General features: G+C 36.5%; 1 protein-coding gene across 20 annotated transcripts in view; it reads left to right on the top strand.

The window, feature by feature from the left end:
* Positions 1-19,279, top strand: part of PTPRD (protein tyrosine phosphatase receptor type D) — a 1,164,217-nt gene that overhangs the window by 1,117,637 nt on the left and 27,301 nt on the right. For all 20 annotated transcript variants that reach the window (XM_063180610.1, XM_063180611.1, XM_063180604.1 and 17 more), the window contains 2 exons: positions 9,395-9,514; positions 10,043-10,197. In XM_063180610.1, coding sequence (XP_063036680.1) covers positions 9,395-9,514; positions 10,043-10,197 — 275 coding nt within the window. The remainder of the gene's footprint in view (positions 1-9,394; positions 9,515-10,042; positions 10,198-19,279) is intronic.

Raw genomic sequence — 19,279 nt, 5'->3', positions numbered from 1 at the left:
TGGTAAACCAATGCCTTCTGTACCAATAATGCACTATCAGAATTTTATTTCACCACTTCAGTGCTTGCTGCATGTTAAGATATGAGTCAGATGATGAATGAATGAGACAACTGGGAGAAAAAAAAAGGAAAACACAAAATTAAGTACACCATGTGTTCACCAGATTACAAAAATAAAAATGTGTAGGTTTGTACTGGGTTTTTTTTCACTGTAACAGAATGCCATGGCCACAATCCAAGAATTGCTACACCATCTTACGAGGTAAAGTCACCAGTTGTAATGTCAGAATTGTAAAACTCAGTCATAACTGTTTATTATGGAAGGATTCTCAGAGGCACAAGGGCAGGAACGAGGTCAGCTCTCAATTTCTAGGACTGAAATGTAGTCAGTCATAGGTGCTTAATGCATGCAAAAATCTAATCCAATAAAGCATAGAGTTTCTTTTTCTGGGCACATTTCAGGTGGAAGAGCCTGTGCCAAGGTTCCTCAACTAAAATACAGATTGTGAATATCATCCAGTAAAGTAGCTGTGGAAATGCTGTACTATGAGTAGGGTTAATTTTGCTTTTACACAGTCAATAGGCTCAAAGTCTGGTTATTTCAGCTTACATACATTTGAAATTGAGAACATACAGAATTAATGCCCCATGTGAAAAGATCTTGGTAAATTAGAGAGAATCTAGAAGAGAACAGTTATGATCAGATGCTGGAGAAATAGTAAGATTTTGATTTGTTTTATATATAAGACAGTGAAGGAAATCACAGTTGTCTTTCAGCATGTGAAAGGTTGTTAAAAAATTCCATAGCAATCTGCCATTTTCCCTGCCTTTGGGGCTTTAAGGAGGAAGAAATAAACTATGCAGTGAAGATAATTTATATCAAACTATTAAAGAACTTCCAAAATGTAATGTCAAGAATGGAACAACCTTGGTGGGATATAGTGTACAGTGTCTTCCATTGTAAGCTTTCAAGGACTGTCTGCACCACAGTCTTATCTGAAATGGTCTCTAGCTGGCGATACCTGGTATTGCCAAAAGTATTTTTCAAGGCAACCATTTAGGTTTTTTGTGTTATCATTCCGTGTGGTTTCTTTTAGCTGTTAGGGTAAACTGATGGTTTTCTATAAAAATAATATTTCCCTGAAGCAAGTGTATATATAGCAAGTGGTTTAGTCAAAACCATATTCTAACTCTGCAGTTGGACTTTATTTTCTTAATTCCTTTGCTTTGTACTTAAGGTAAGACATATACTACTACCTCATATAATTCTTCTCTTAATACAGAGGAGCTATGCCACATGTAGAAAATGCCCATTGACCTTTTGAGTTAGAAGATTAAAAATCCTGCTTGTTTTCAGAATTTATTGAACATAGCATCTTAGAATCTTAAGGTTGGAAAAGACCTTCATGAAATCCAACCTTTTACCAAATACCACTGTGCTCCTTAAACCATATTACAAAGTGAGATGTCCACTCGTTTTTTGAACATTTCCAAGAATGGTGACTCTCCCTGGTAAGCCTGTTCCAATGCTTAACCACCCTTTCAGTGAAGAAATTTTTTCCTGCTATACAACCTGAACCTCTCTGCTGCAATCTTTTCCTGTTGCTGGTTGCCTGGAAAAGGAGATCAACCCCTACCTCACACAACCTCATTTCAGGTAGTTCTAGACCACAATAAGGTACCCCCTGAACCTTCTTTTCTCCAGACTGAACAACCATTGTATCCTCATCATCACTTACATTTGAGACCCTTCTCTGGCTTTGTGGCCCTCTCTGGACACATGATTAGTTCATGTTTGGCTTAGCATTGTAGTACATTACTTCAGCACATGGTGTTCTGTCAAGCAGTTTGAGGCTTGAAAATGTCAGAGAGTGGATTTAGTATTGTTTATCAAAAGGTGATCCTACTTTTCCTTTTTTAGCAGATTATGGTGAAAAACTCAAGGCCAGTTGCCCTTTATGGCAAGCAACAAATCAGGAAAATTTAAGTTCTTCTACTGGGTGTCTCTGAAAAAGATTATTTTTAACATTTTACATAATTTACAGAGCTTGTCCTGTATTCTAAGAAAGTTAATGGATACAGATGGATACTGAGGTTGGTAATCAATGCTTTTGCTAGGGGAATTTTCTGGTTCATGTAACAGGAAGTGTATGAAATACATTTATGAGATGAAAAATTTCATCTATGTATTAAACTATTTATAGATAGCTCACCTTGTCTTGAAGTTGCATTCAAAAATCAAAATCCAGATTGAGACCTCTAGGTCCAAGAAACACCTTCCAATGTACCTTTTCACATATTAGTTCTGTTTCAAGTGAACCAAAGACATAATAATAATAGAATTTTTTCGATCTGGTGTTTCTTTCTTTTGATCCTTTTGTTTCACTGATATTTTACATAGTATTCATATCAGCTTAAAGATGTAGTTCTTTTTTATGGAAAATAGTAGATCTTCATTACAGCACTTGAATAGCAGGCTGAAATGTTCAATATGTTCTTCATACTGTAATATCTTACTCAGTGAAAGTGTTATTCAGGCTGCACAGAGTGATCAGCCTTGAGTACAGGAGGATGAAACAAAAAGTAGTCAGCACATTCACTTTTCCAGTCAGTCCATTCATTTAAACCTTTTCAAGACATTTTTTGGAAAATCTTGCTGAACTTAACTGTTTGACAGACTCATCCTTCAAAATGAATTCATTAAAACCATGCTTTCCCTGCTGTAAGAAAGAGCTCAAAAAAGGCATGTCACATTGATATCAGCAATACAGCTTTGAACTGTTCTCTGATTGTATAGATGAAGATGAAAATTGAGATAGAAAACACTTTTAAACATGTCCAATATTTGTTTCAATATCTGTTTCCTTTTGTTTTAATAACCACACCACACTCTTTCATAAGGATCAGAATGGAAAAAATCTGGGGATAATTTCTTTAATTAATCAATTATCTTTCAGTGTTAACTGTTAACCTGTTATTCATATCTCAGAAATTCCAGAAAGTAGGGGAGTCATGAGGGTGTATTTGAAGCCTTAGTAGAGGACTAAAATTTGTTATGAATTGATTAGCCTATGGTTCATTTATGTTGCCTCCAGATTCTTACTGGAATTTTTTTTGTGGCTACTGTATTTAAGACGAAAATTCAAAACGTATTTATGACTATGAATTTATATTTTAATCTTTCATTTAAGCCTAGACTGAACTCAATGAATTGCACTAGATCAAATCTTGTTTAAATAAAATCAAAAAACGTGTCTGTATTCTGATTTTTTTTAAGCTGCATTATAATCTCAAATACTATTGTCAGTGTCTTTAAGCTTTAGAATCAAATCAGCCTAATCCTTAGGTGGCAAGGCATTCCTGGAAAAAGAATATGGCTTCGGTGTAAAATCTGTTTGGAGACAAAACACCAGCTGAAATGTCTGAGGCAGTAAATTAGCTGCTAGGGTTTGAGACAGGTTCCACCAGCAACAATTGGCACTACCTTTCTTATTGCATAATTATTATTGGCATTCAACATAATTTATTATGTTATTCTTCTGTTTTTGAAGGAAGGTCATCTGAAAATACTATAGAAAATTCTGTCTGCAAAAGTTCTTTTAGTAAGAAAACAGGAGCAAGAAATTATGTTCTACTGATATTTTGTATTCTAGATTCAGCATAATTAATATGCTGTTCTTACAGCAAATCATGCGCTATATGTGTCTGCCTTATATTAGTTTTCTGTCTCTTTCCTGATCTTTTTTTGTTTTGTCCTTACAATCTTAGATGTCTTGTAGCAGCTGGTTCATATGTTAAGAATCACCTGAAGGAGCTTTTCAGCATGAATGATGGAACTTTATACTGGAAAATTATTTCTCTACCCTTGAATGTCAGAAATCTTTGTATTCATATGTTCATATGGAAATACACTTCCTTCAGCTCTGTTGATGCATAGCAGCATGTTCTCTACTGTCTATGACTTGTTGAAGTGTGAATATCCACGAATATTAGGAACTCTGGAGCTGAAACCCGTCAAGTCTGAAAATGTCTCAAGCTTCTCATTTTTAATGAAAAAGGATGCATTTATATTTTTTTTACAGCTTTGCTTTCAGTGAATATTTGTACTTCCACAAAGAGCAAGGATTTGCATGGTCTGAGTGGAACAAGTGTAGAGAAAGAAAATATTGTATGTTTGAGAGGCAAGTTAAGAAAATGTGCCTACAATTAGTTATGTATTCTAGCTACATCCATTTCTATGGCACCTAAAAATATTTCTTTTTTATTGTATTTAGTCCTTTGAGAGACGCTCTGATTTCATATGTAGTGGTTTTGGCAGTGTGCAACTTAGGATCATGGGTTGGGAGATGCTGTCAGGGAGCAGAATGGTCCCCCTGTTATCGAGGTGAAGTCAGAGAACTGTGAGATGCTTGGATGTTCATAAATCCATAGGACCAGGTGGGATCCATCCCAGGGTCATGATGAGCTTGTGAAGCCCCTCTCCATCATTTGCCAGCAGTCCTGGCTCACTGGTGAGGTTCCAGATAACTGGAAGCTGGCCAGTGTGACACCCATTCGCACAGAGGGTGGGAAGGAGGACCCTGGTAATAATAGGCCAGTCAGCCTGACCTCAGTATCAGGTAAAGTCACAGGACAGTTTATATTGATTGTCATCACACAGCACTTACAGGGTGGGCAGGGTATCAGACCCAGCCAGCATGGGTTTAGGAGGGGAAGGTCGTGTTTGACCAACCTGGTCCCTTTTTGTGACCAAGTGACCCACCTGGTGGATGCAGGACAGGCTGTGGATGTTCTCTGTTTGGACTTCAGCAGAGCCTTTGGCACTGTCTCCCACAGCACACTCCTGGAAAAGCTGGCAGCCCACGGCTTGGACAGGAGCACTCTGTGCTGGGCTCAGAACTGGCTGGGTGGCCGGGCCCAGAGGGTGGAGGTGAACGGTGCCACATCCAGCTGGGGCCAGTCAGCAGTGGTGTCCTCAGGGGTCTGTGCTGGGCCAGCTCTGTTCAGTATCTTCACTGATGACATGGGTGAGGGGATTGAGTCCTTCATTAATAAGTTTGCAGACGACACTAAGCTGGGATCCTGTGTTGATCTGTTGGAGGGTAGGAGGGCTCTACACAGAGACCTGGAATGGTTGGATGGATGGGCAGAGTCGAATAGGATGGAGATTAATAAATCCAAGTGCTGAGTCCTGCATTTTGGCCACAATAACCCCCTGCAGCGTTCCAGGCTGGGGACGGTGTGGCTGGAAAGGGACCTGGGGGCACTGGTGACAGCCGACTGGACATGAGCCAGCAGTGTGCCCTGGGGGCCAAGAAGGCCAAAGGCATCCTGGCCTGTGTCAGGAACAGTGTGGCCAGCAGGAGCAGGGAGGTCATTCTCCCCTGTACTCAGCACTGGTGAGGCCACACCTCGAGTGCCGTGTCCAGCTCTGGGCCCTCAGTTTGGGAAGGACCTTGAGACGCTTGAGCGCATCCAGAGGAGGCAGCGAGGCTGGAGAGGGGCTGGGAACACAAACCCTGTGAGGAACGGCTGAGGGAGCTGGGGGTGTCCAGCCTGGAGAAAAGGAGACTCAGAGGTGCCCTTATCACCCTCTACAACTCCCTGAAATGTGGCTGCAGTCAGGGGGGGTTGGTCTCTTTCTCCAGGGAACAACTGACAGAACCAGAGGACAGTGTCTTAAGTGGCACCAAGGGAAATAAAGGAAGTATAGGTTGGATATCAGGAAAAAGTTTGCTCTTTATGGAAAGAGTGATAAAATTCTGGAATGGTCTGCCTGGGGAGGTGGTGGAGTCACCATCCCTGGATGTGTTTAAGAAAAGACTGGATGTGGCACTCAATGCCATGGTTTAATTGAGGAGTTAGGGCATGGTTGGACTTAATGATCTTGATGGTTTCTTCTAACTTAGTCACTCTCTGATTCTGTGATTCTGTGATAGTGAAAGTAGGAGCAAAAGGTATGCTTTTCAGTACTTTTAGTTACATTTCTCTTTTTAAAAAAACCACTCTTAGATCACCAGTGAATTATTTCACACTCATGTGTCTGCTTCATTCATCTTGCCATCTTTAGTTGTAGGCAAGAGAATATTAGATATTTGCAGGTGGAAGCTGTTTTCATGTGCAGTTAGTGGCACAGAAAAGCTCTTGGATGCAGGTGAGTATAGTCTGCTAGGGAAAAGATCAACCCTTGGAATACAGAACTACATGGATAAGAGAAAAATGATGACTATGAGGCGTGGGCTTATCAAGAATATATTAGAAAATAACTCACAATAAAACCACTGTAATTGTAACTCTGGAGAGGGCTAGTATTATCATCAGCATCCTTTGCCAAAATATTTTTTTTCCAAATAATTTACAGAAGCAAGAGAGAAATGGCTCTTACTACACAGAAATTAAACATGCCAAAAAGCTATAGCAAGAACACATTTGGCAAAACATTTCAAAATTGACTTTTGACATTTAGTGTTAAATTTTGGGGGTTGAGATTCCTTTTGTGAAAAGAACATAGAATATGTAACCTCTCCCACTTCAAGAGCTGAAGACTGGGATCTTAACATAGAATAAAAGGTTTGGAAAGAACTCTGTCTCAGAAAGTAGTGTCTTACCAATTAACTTGTATTATCTGGTCCTCTGCTGCCAGTGAAGTCCAATAGAAAACATTGCTTGATCTCTCACAAAGATAAATTGGACTCTAAATTGTTAGGAGTATTGGGAATATAAGGTTTATGATCACAGAGCAAAAGAGGGTAGGAGGCACATAAGGACACATCTCTGAAGAAGACCTCTTGATCTCAGAAAAATCAATAGGCAAAAGGGACAGAAGATGCAGTTCAATCAATTTACGCTTTATGTGCTCTTCCAGAAGGTCAAATCCACATCAACCTGAAATCAGGTTTTCTTTCTAAAAGAATTGATACTTATTTTCATCAGTTTCCACTTTCAAATAATATATATACTACACTACAAATTGAGTTTCTTATTGATCACTTACTGTCTGCTTCCAGCAGCTGTCCTCTGCATCACGTAGGTCTCATAGAAAGTATTTTAGAAAAATTATACCATAATTGAAGTTTATGTTAGATAAACTAGTACTTTAAAAAAAAAACCCAAGCAAAATCTCCACCTAAAGGAGCATGCACATTTATTTTTTCCCAGCGTAACTGAAAAATAGCTTTCTAATTCTGAGTAAATTCTTAACATTAGATTACTCTACAAAATAAAAATAAAACAAACATTTTCTGTCATTTTCAAACTGGTCAGACTTTGTCAGTAGCAGACTGCAAGGTGGGTAATTTTTCAGAAATGCTTTCTGGAAGCTGGTACTGCTTCTATGAGCATATAATTTCTATGTGAGATCTGTCCAGTGAAGAAAAGAATGACATATTTAGGCATACAAAGGCACAGCTACACTTTTCTCCCATTTGAATTTAAAAAATCATTTTTATTAATTAAAAAAAAAACCCAGATTTAGTCAGAGTAAACCTGTAGTTGCTAAGATTACAAATTACAGTTATTATGTATCCACACTTTCTATGAAAAAATGTTTCCAAAAACATTCCATTCCATGGGAATTAATAAATAATAAACCACAACTTGTTTGTTTAAAATACAGGTAACCAATATAGACATGTTGCACTGTTTATATATTAATTATAAAGTGAAGCTAGATTTTCTATAATCATATTTAAATATCTCAGTTGAAAACATGCTTTTTAGTTTGATTTACAAAGACCAAAGGGGCAAGTACTAGGAATCTTGCAAATATATACTGTATATATAGTACTTATTCTTTCAGTAAGTGACACAAGGAAGTAATTATTTATTTACTTAAAAAGAGAATTTTTGCCCTATCAATCCTATTTTTTCTTAGAGCAGTATCAATAAAACATTTTTAGTTCTGTTGCAATTCGATATCTCTAAACTAAATTATCATTGCCTGTAAAAAATTGTTTCCCTTTACTCTGCCACTAATTAATTCTTATCCCCTGCTTCAGTGGGTAGAATTTTTTTCTTCTCTATATAGATTACTTGTTCTCAGACTGTGATTTGTGAGCCATTAATGATCTGTGACCTCTGAGCCTCAAAATAAAATGATCTGTGAGAAAGAGCTATTTGGGTCTGGAGAGTCGGAGAGCATACTAAGTCTTTTTTCACTAACTATTGTGCAGAATGAAGAACCTGGAGAACCACGAGTTTCAAAGATGCATATCTTAATTTTCCATTTTGGGGAAATAATCAGTTTTCCTCGTGGATTAGCATGACAATTCACATCTTTTTACTGCAAATATTATGCAATATTCTGCTTGTGATGTTTGTTACATTTAGTGTATTCTCATTGAATTTTGTGTGCATCTGGCTTGGAGTGATTAATGAAGATGTGCTGAAACACCCAGTGTGTTGTTGCTGGACTCAGTTTAAACTTATTTTCTGTACTGTAGGCAGGGCTAATTGGTAAGAATGTATTGTTATAATTAGAATAGAGATTGACTCTCTGTTTCACCCATCAGCCACTGAAAGCAAAATATTCTAAATTACTTGATTGCCATACTGCTTTGTACTACATTTTTTGGTGGATTTAGGGGTTCAGCATTTCTGTTTTCTTAACAGTTAACATTGAAAATACCCTTTTTAACCAAAACAAATTATTGGGCCTTAGAAATGTTGATAAAAATATGGTTCTCTTATGTGTCATCTTACACAGAATTATTGCATATTTTAATATTCTAGACTGTGGCATTTTAAAATTAGGATTCCTCTGAATGAAATGTTTTGTGTTTTTTTAGATTTGATGGATGAACTCTCCACCAAACCATTTTTTTAAATGCCTGTGGACTCAATTTCATGATGTGCTTCTTCTCTGATGAACACTGATCTCAGAAGGAAATTTTTTTCTTACAGTCCACTTAATAGTTGCTGATGCCCTTTCATTTATCAGTGTACAGAAATTATTTCTAAAAACCTACTTGTTTGTACTGAGCTATATCTATACATATTAAATACTAGCATAAAGTAGTAGTTTATAAGTTTGGGGACTAATGTAAAATATGGCAAATATTAAAAAAATGTTCCACCTTTGTTGAAGTACTATTATGAAGTTATGGACTGTGAAAAGTGAGGTCATACTTTAGGCTACTATAAATTGTTTTTTTCTACAGTGTATCTATGTTTATTATCATTTCCCAATTATATGTCCTACTGAACTTGCCCTTTATGGAGGAAGACATTATATAGTCTACTACCAGAAGAGCAGTTCCTGTGGATGATAAATTTCTTGTGTTGGAAGTTGGCCATTGTATCTCTACATATTTTTAAAACCTATGGTGATATACAGTCAGATTTGTAATAAATTTCAATATTAAATGTATTAAATGATAACATGTTTTTCACTGCAGGTGAAGTGTGATCAATACTGGCCAAGCAGAGGCACAGAAACTTATGGACTAATCCAAGTCACCCTTTTAGACACTGTTGAATTGGCAACGTACTGTGTTCGTACATTTGCACTTCACAAGGTATACACACTTATATGTAATTACTGTATGCTTTTAAATTGAAAGGCTGGCAGTTTTTTCCCTCACCTCCCGTTCCTCCTTCCTTTCTATCACTGGCCTCCCTCCTGCCACCTTGTCCTCCTTCTTCCTTTTGCTTCCTGCCTTACCTGTGCGCCTTTTTCCCTTACTTCCTTATTCCCTTTCTCCCCTTCTCCTCCTTTCTAGCCTTACCCTTGTTTCCTTCTAACAGTGCTGAATATTGAGACTTCTACAGAGTACATGTTCCTGATAATATGAAGTTTTGTAAGGTAATGCAGAGCTCTCACCATGAAAAAGCTGAATACTTGTGGTGCACAAGTGTACAGTATATTTAAAGATCTTACATTGTTTGAATCTGTAATTAGGATTTTCCTCCATAGTTCTTTTTCTTGCCGGCCCCGAATATTTAATCAGTTTTCACTGGTATATATGCTTTAGCAGTTGTTTTACTGAAAAGTGCTAATATAATCTCAAGTCGCGGTTTTGTCATGAAACTTTTAAATTTCATAGAATGGCTCAAGTGAGAAAAGGGAAGTGAGGCAATTCCAGTTCACTGCCTGGCCTGACCATGGTGTCCCAGAACACCCAACACCATTCTTGGCTTTCCTGCGACGAGTCAAGACTTGCAACCCACCTGATGCTGGACCTATGGTTGTGCATTGCAGGTAAGCCCAGAAGTTTGCATGGTATGTCAAGGTTCCTGCTTTCTGTTTTGTTGCAGATGAAAATATGATTTTCTTTCAAATAGACTTCTGAGTCTGTCAAAGAAAAAGGTGGTTGCATTGCAAATTAAGTATGGCACTCCCAGCTTGGGTAGGCTAGAATTATTTTATTTGGTCTATGCACAATTAATTTAATTTTAGTACGTCAAAAGATCTCCAGGAAGAATGTCTGCAGGGAGAATACAAATGTATCTGTGGCGTTCAGAATGTGGCATGAAAAAGGAAGAGGATGGTATTGGTTTAAGAGCCTAAGTATTGAAAAAAGTATGTTTTAAGCAATTAAACACTTTCTGAGATTTTTAATTAATTTATATTGTGTGAGAAAGTGGCAAACATGGGAATTAAGATTGATAAATTCAGGTAAGACCAGAATCTGTATTCAAAGTTGAATCTCCAATTTAGGACTTTGAGGAGCTGAAAAATGCAAAGGATGTAACTGGGGAACAAGCTGAACCCAGTTCCAGGGAAATTAGTTCTCCGTGCTTTTTTGCAAAGTAGCACACCTCTTCAGGCATTGTAAGGTATGAATTAGTAACCATGGAAGAAAAAAAGTCAGCTGTTTTTTGGGTGTTGGGACTAAGGAAAATGAAGAGATACAGCTTCTTTGGAATTTGCTGAACAGATCTTTGAGAAAGCCTTAAAATCATGTTGATAAGGACATTATCAGAACATATATACCAATTCTGATTGAAATAAACTCCAAGATGTGTTCCCTCATTCCAGGGCTCTATTTTCATACATTGTATAGCTTGCGGTGTAGCCCTTTCTAAAGCAAGTTCCTAAGATCACTATTTCTTGTGAACTTCAGTTTGGACTACCTTCAGTTAATAAGGCTGAGAGCTGCTATATATGGATCTCTGCAGTTACAGATGTTTAGCATATTTGAAAACCAGTCTTGTTTCTTTCATCCAAAGCCTGAGGAATAGTAATTACAGCATACTGCCATGTCTAGTTCTGACTTCTTATATTGGCAACCCATCCATGGACTCTGATAATTGAAACACTTTTAAAGTGATTGAAAGAGTCTCCTGTAAACAATATAATAAAAATAAATTCAACAGGAAAGCAAAATAAGCAGAACTTAAATGTTGAAAGGCACAGACTGTTTACAAAATACCAGAGAACATGGAACACAGATATTAAATGTTTATTTAAACACCAGTATTAATAATGTGGAATAATTATAAATAACAACACAAATATACTCATAAAGCTTGCTGAGTGTTTCTTGAATGGAGAGGCATATTTTTGTACTTGCATTTACAGGGTCTTAAAACATTTCGGTTATTGTCCAGGATTTTAGATTTCCTCAGATACAACTTCTTTAGCTTCATCCATATATAGCATACTCCAAAGTTGCTCAACAGTGAAGATGCTGTATGCTACCTCAAAACCGAACTTAATAGAAAAAATTAATTTTCCCACTCTGGAAAATCTCTTCATATAATAGCCTAAATTACCACTATGGAAAAATAGGCAAATTAAATCAGTTTTTATGGATAGCCATTGGAAAAGATGAAATAAAATGCATTGCTTGTTATCACCCAGTGGTACTGATGAAGCACAAGGCAATTATTTTCCCTTTATCGTTAGTTTTGCATGCAGATTTCATTGAAAGTGGTGGTCAAGTTAGGTAGTATTATTTTATGCCCGAGGCACTTTTTTTATCCCAAATTCTTATTGATTTATGTATCAATAATTTATCTGCAATAAGCATAATCTGCTATATATAAGCTTTTTGCCTTATGTATACTTACTAGAGACATTAGGATTCAGTCACTTCATACAACCTAACCTCTAAAAGACAGACTTTCACATATCCTATTATTTTAGTAAGGTTTTTAAATTTGACTCCTAACAATTTGTCTATGAACAGAATTAATGTAACCAGGTTTCTGAAAAAATTTAAAATGTATCTCTCTATAATTAAAACAGGCTGGACATTTAGCATCAAGTGTTCTGGATAGTCCAAAGTTTATTAATCTGCTAATTAACTCCTCCATGTAATGTGGTGACTATCCAACTGATAGACTAATGAAGTAACTGAAGTGTTTCTCCCTATAGTCATGTTAACGTGTCACTTTTCAGGCATTCTGTAGCAACATAATATTCAGGGTTTTTTATTGCCTTATCATTTTACATTCAACATGATTTTGTTGGGCCTGTCTTGTGCAGGGACAGGAGTCAGATTTCAATAATCCTTGTGGGTCCCTTCCAACTCAGGTTATTCTGTGATTCTATGATTATTAAATTGGTTCAAAAAATCAAAAGAGGAAGAACTATGGAGCATCGCCACAGTATTTTTAGGCTAAAGGATATGTCTTTCGTACAGCAGTGTGAAAATTCTTCGTATTTGGCTTGAACTTGAAGTACTGGACATGCATAAACATTTCATTTCACATTATAAAAAATAAATTTAAAAAGGTTAAGTACAAACTCTGCACATTACCCAGTTTTTAATTAGAATCTGCTTTCCATTTTTTTCCTTCTCTTCTCTGTTGCTCACTTTGTAAGTTTCTCCATTCCAATCTTTCCTTTGCCTATTCTAAGTCATTTAACACTTTTATCAATTTTTTCTCTCCACATCTGGACTGATCCTTATTCTCTGGACCCCTCTGAGTATATTCTAGTTGTGTCCTTCAATTCCATTATTTTATCAAACTTATTTCATTGTTGATATCACATTGCTGAACCATTTAATGAAATATGTTCCTACCTTTCTTAGTATTTTCTCTGAAGTAAGATTGTAATTCTAACAGTAATTGTCCTTCTAATTTTCGCCAAGCCTCTAGCCTCTAATTTTTGCCCTCTACTAGTTGCTGTTTTCCATTGAGATATTTTTCTGTTCTTGAAAAACGTCTTGATTTTCATTTATTCCTTTCCTGGCCCCTAGTCTGCCTCTACATCCTTTTTAATATTCCTCTTGTCCTTGTTCTGTATCTTGTCTGTTATTGTCTCCCATTTTGTGTTTAGGTCTACCTAAATCCCTTTTCATTAAATTCCCCCTTTTCATCATCCAGATTTAAAAAGTACTTAAGACTTTTCTAACTAGAGCCAAACAATACAATACAGAACCATATCTTATATTCTTTGCCTATGGTAGACAGTCTTTTTAACAATATCTCATTGAAGGAGTAATCTGAGTTTAGTTTCTAGAAGGAACACAGGATTTATAGTAGCAATTTTAAGCCATCTGAGACAACACTAATACCTTCTTTTATATTTCTCCCACTAACTACCAAACTATCAGAGCTCAGGAAATTCGAATAATCACATTACAGAAGTATAAACAGAATGGGAGCTTCCTTTCAAAATGTGTTTGATAAAAAGAAAGAGTAGGCTTGAAGAATCGGTGGAAGTCTTTTTCTGCAAACTCTTAAACCATAGAAACTGAAAAACAAAGCTATTGACAGTACAGGGAGAATTTATTTCTCACCCTGTGTGAGAAAGAGCCACACAAGAGCCACCTGTCTGTGTTTTGATGTTTACAGAGTAACCCCCTGTTTATTCTGTACTTATAGGTATGTATTGCAAGTGAAAGGTTTAGCCTAGGATTTTCCTTACTCCATTCCCACCCATCTGCCTTAATAATGACCAGCAGTTTGTCTTTCAGTCCATTTCATGTTAAGGGATTAAATGGTTTTCTAGTTTGCTCCATGGTTTTGGGGTACAGCTAAATGTCCAATAGAGAATCAAGGTAGATGGAGACCCAGTTCATGAGTGACCCCAGACAAGCTTGTATCAAAGCCTCATTTGTTGGTTAGCTATCTTAATATCCTGTCCCTAGGAAATGGTTTTTGAATGTGTGAAGAGTTTATTTAACAATTACAGAGCACTTAATGGGAAGAAGTCTGAGCTGAAAACACCTGATTACTGAAGAGCCCACCTAGCACATAATTGAATACCCTCTTTTCACATAACAGCGACCAAAAAAACATAGTTCTATCTAGTGAAATTAACTGAGAATGTACATACTACCATTCTACGTTACTCAGCTTGATGATTTCTGATAAATGTATGTCAAAGATATGAAAATGGAAATATTTTTAATAATATTTGTGTGATAATAGCAAAGAAATACAGAATTATATAATCAGAATTTCCAAAATATTGGTAATTATTTATCACTAATGTATATGCAACAGGCATCTTTGCTTGTCATTTAGACATCTGCTTTTGATAGCAGTTTGATTGCCTGTACAGTATTGAATTTGAATCTAATATTGAAGTCAAAAACATGTTGAGAATTTCATGAGGATGTTCTACCAGTCAAAGCCGTACTTGTTGCTGTGGTTTAACCTCTGCCAGCAGCCAAGCCCCACACAACTGCTTACTCGCTCCCATACCAGTGGGATTGGGAAGAGAATCAAAAGAGTGAAAGCTGGAAAACTCATGGGCTGAGATAAAAGCAGTTCAGTAGGGAAAGCAAAAGCTGCACACACAAGCAAAGCAAAACAAGGAATTCAGTCATTTATTCAGTGCTTCCCATGAGCAGGCAGGTGTTCAGCCATCTCCAGGAGAGCATCACTCATAATGATGACTTGGGAAAACAACTGCCATCAATCCAAAAGTCTCTCCCTTCGTTCTTCTTCACCCCTCTTTATATGTTAAGCATGATGCCATATGGTCTGGAACATCCCTTTTGGTCAGTTTGAGTTACCTGTGTCTCCTCCCAACCTTCCATGCACACCCACCTTCCCTGAGCTCCTGCACCACACACTGAAACAGAGGCAAGAAGTCTGGGTAGAAAATAAGTTGTAGTCCAGCCAAAACCAGCACACTTGTGCAGAAAAGTTGGCAGGATTTTTACTGGAAAAGGTAGCTAAAACATATTCACAGGTATGTTAATTTTAAGGGAAAAAAGATAATTCTTTCAGCAGTAGATCATTGCTGAAAGAATTTTGGAACACCAAGGGAAACATCAAGGCCTAATCTAAATGCAGATTTTTTAATTTAAGTAATCAGATATTTTGTGAGGACTACCTCGATGAATGGTGTAGTTGTCATAACATAAATGCATAATTCCACTCTACTCTTTTCCCTAGAAAAAAGATAAAGTTTTCTGTCTATATCTACCAGGGAAGACAGTTCAGTAGAGCCTCAATGTTGAGCTAAATGTTCCATGATCCTTATTCTTAGTGTGAGATTTGAAAGAGAAAAGCAGATAAATTAAAGCTGAATGCAACAAACAAACAAACAAACAAAAAACCCAAAACCAAAAAACAACAGAAAAAAAATCCACAAAGGAAATTTATCACTCCATTATTTGTTTAAGTACCTACTCTTATTTGTAGGTACTTTACACAATGGGTTAAAATCTTGGTTGGTTTATTTATAGTAACTTGTCTGAAAATTTTTCTGTGGTGGCTAAAATAATTGATGCCCATAGATTTTTTTTTTCATTTACAGTTATATTCTAAGATTACCCTTTCAGTCCCTTTCTACAGAAGTTGAGTAATACTGCAATCCCACTGGTCTTTCGGCATGACTTGCCCTAATTTGCAGAGCTGATCAAGAAAAAATTGTTTCTTTAATGAAAAAATGCAGGCTTAAATCTTAGGATTCTGCATTGGTGAGACACTAATGTGTGGTCTAATGGTCTAATGATAGCAGGGAAAACACGTTTTTGTTTGAAGTTGGATTAGTGCAGGCAAACAGGTGCTAATCAGATCACATAAACCAGTACTGGAGGGTGTTTGGAATTTTATGCCACTGTGTTTTCAAAACATCACAGAAACTTCAGTAGCTGGTTCAGTAACACTACCTAAAAGCTTAACATGTTAGTGCGATCCCATATGTTTGAGTCTTTCTTTTAATACCAGCACCAAGGGGCATATCTCTAAGACCCTTTTTCAAGCTTTGGCAGGTACTGCTAATGCTGCTATTGCTAACAGAAAGACTTGGCTGTTTAGAGGAATGTGACAGTTTCAAGTAAATCTGTGTCTGACTACACTAACATAACCAGTTAGCAGAGTGAAAAACAAGATAATTTTCAAAAAATAACAAAACACCGTATGATATTCTATTTCCTAAAGTAGAATTCTTGTTCCGTGTATGTGAATAAAAAATAGAATGTTTAAGAAAAAAAATATACTTATCAAAGGCGATGATTTTCCAGTGGATTATTTTATTTCATTTCTGTATAGTTTGAACTGCTACTTTTGCCATAGGCCTTACAAGTGCTCATTTTTTAATCCTTGCAGTGAGTAGGTTGCAGATGACTGCCTATCCTTTTTCACGGTAGGGAAAAAACCTCCCCAGTACGTATTCAAAAACAACACAAGTAAGATTGAAAAATACTAGAATCTTCCTCATCTCTTCCCTTTCCCTCTCCTGAGAACAATCCAGGACCCTTCCTAACTTCCTTGGACAGCTGAAAGCTCTAGAGAGGAAAAGACAGTGAAAGCATTTTAGTTTGACAAATATTTTAATATCATAAATATTTTAAATTTTCTCTATTTTACCCACATGTCTTTATCCAGAAGTTATTGAATTGCTACTGCGTATTAAACTGTGCTGGGTGTCATCCCTGTAAAAAAACACTGTAACACTATTTACTCTTCAGCTGTTAGCTGTGGATCACGGTAGGTCTCATAAATATTGTTTTTTCTCATAGCCATTGTTCATTAATAGAAAACAGAGAGGGATAAGATTGCCATAAGAATCCCATATTGAAAAGATGTCTAGTTGCTTAGGATATTTAGTTCCTCTTAATATAAAAATATAGGAATAAATTAATGTCCAGGGTTTTCCTTATATTTCATCTGTATTAATAGTCTCAGCAACTCTCACTATGCAGTCAGAAGAACTGACTGGCATTAGTTTCATTTCTACACATACCTTTATTCTTAGAAGTTATTTCATTTCAACATATATATATATATACAGGATGAGGCTTGCAGTGTTTATACCTTGGATGCTTGATCTCTGTTTAAGTAAATGGAACTGGATTCACTTATTTAGAAAATTTTGGATGGTTTCTCTGTCTTTGATCAATTGTTAGAGTTGCAGAATCTACTGGAAAAAGAGAAAGAGTCTAGAAGAAAAGTTGATAAAGGCCAAATGGAAGAAATTGGTATAGCAAGACACTCCTTGGTAATTTTATAATGAATGGTATTACACACATGGACAGGAGATGTCACTGGTAGAGGGGAGTTTGGATTTGCCTTCATATTTTCACCATAAAACTCTCAGGGTCATGAAAATGCAGATTACAGAAACCTTACAGTTGAAGACCCTGGATATTTTATGCTGAACATGCAAGACCTCTCATGTAATTATTGGGATATGTTCATGCAAGCACACAGACAAGAGGTAGTGTCTCCATCTGCATGCTGATTGAGAGAGAGAGAGATGGATGGGTCATGCTGGCTTTTCTTTTCTCTGTTTCAAATTTGAGTGTAACTAGTTAGAATCATCTTGATAGCAAAGATAGTATTTCCCAACTCATCTTCTAACTTAGCAGTGTTCTTATGAGCTTAGGTATGTAATTTTTTTTTTCATTAAATTTAGGCACTTGCTTATGAAAACCTGGGAGTATGAACATGGTAAGAACTAGCACACCATAGTTAATGTGATGGTATGGACGGTCCTATAAAATTGGCCTTGGATAGATTTTTTCTTAGAGTAGGAAAATACTGTGCTATATTATCTGTAAATCTTCCATGAAGTGTCAAACACAAGCAAACTGATGCTGATCCCCCTTCAAGTTTTGTCTTCAGTTAGACACCAGTTCTTCATAGCAAACAAGCCTTTCTTAAAACCTGAACTGTAGTTGCTGTATGTATAGTTTATGCTTCCATTGTTTATAAGCATTAAAACTCAGAAATGATAACTGAAAACATTATTAAAATTCAAAAACGTGTAAATAACAAGTAATAGGAATATTTTGTCATGCAGATTCAAATAATGAAAAACACCTACTTGTGGTCTCTGATTAAATCCGTCATATGTGTGTAAAGCCATATTTGGTTGGCACTTAGCCTATGGTTCAGGGATTATACTCCCCACTGGTGTGACTCAGGGCTGGATTATCTTTTGAAATCCTGAAAAGCTGCTGTGACTGCATAGGGCAAGATTTGTTTCTGGTAGCAGTCAGAAATCTGTAAAGGAACAGAGCGAATGCTATTACTAGATAGAATCAGTGTTCTGCCTAGACCAGTATCCTGTCTCTGACAATGGCAAATGTTAGAAATTTTAGGGGAAAGTACAAAACTCCAATGTCAACAATATTACAGTAAAGTTTCCTCTCCAGAAGCAAGCATTTAGTGACTAGTTTAGCCTTGCTTCATGAGGATTTCAATTTTCCCCTTTATTCCTCTAGCCTACCTAGAGGATACTCTAGCCTACCTGGTGGATACTTTTTTGCTTATATTCATGATTGTACAGGCATTTCAAAGAACAAAACCAGACAGTATTAACGATCCTTTTCCTTTTTAAAGTAGTTTCACTCATATCACATTGGAAGATATTTATTTACTTTTAATTTGAGTGTGTCTCTTTATTTCACTGAATGTCTTTGGATAAAAGGGTTAAATTTTTTTTTTCATGTTTTACATGTCTGCAAATTTTCTTGAGTTCATATCCATCAAAATATTGTTACCCATTCCATTATTTCTTGTGTGGAGGGAGGTGGAAGAGAGTTCTCATATCCTTGACATTTTTGCTGGTTGTCTCTGTTCCCTCCTTTTGTGATATACTCTTTTTTGGTAGCCTGAGTAAAAGTAACTATTCTCTGGGTATTTTTTTTTTCTTTTCTTTTTTTTTTAATAAGAGGTAGGGCAGTAAAAATAGTTCCATGATTATGTCACATTTTATTCTAAGTTTCCCAGGGGATATACTGAGGCCTGACTTTGATTCGGCCAACAAATGGTTTCAATTGAGCATTTCTGCTGAAGACTGATGACTTTTTGCTGGGCAAAATAACCTGCCCCTCATTAAAATGTAATAATTGTCTGTAAGATTTTTTTAACAAATGCAATGCCTTTTCCATGTGTTATCTCAAATTAAAAATATGTTGCTGCTG

This window comes from Melospiza melodia, chromosome Z, assembly GCF_035770615.1.
Source record: "Melospiza melodia melodia isolate bMelMel2 chromosome Z, bMelMel2.pri, whole genome shotgun sequence".
In the NCBI taxonomy this organism is placed as follows: Eukaryota; Metazoa; Chordata; class Aves; order Passeriformes; family Passerellidae; genus Melospiza; species Melospiza melodia.
This window is presented reverse-complemented; position numbering and strand designations above follow the sequence as displayed.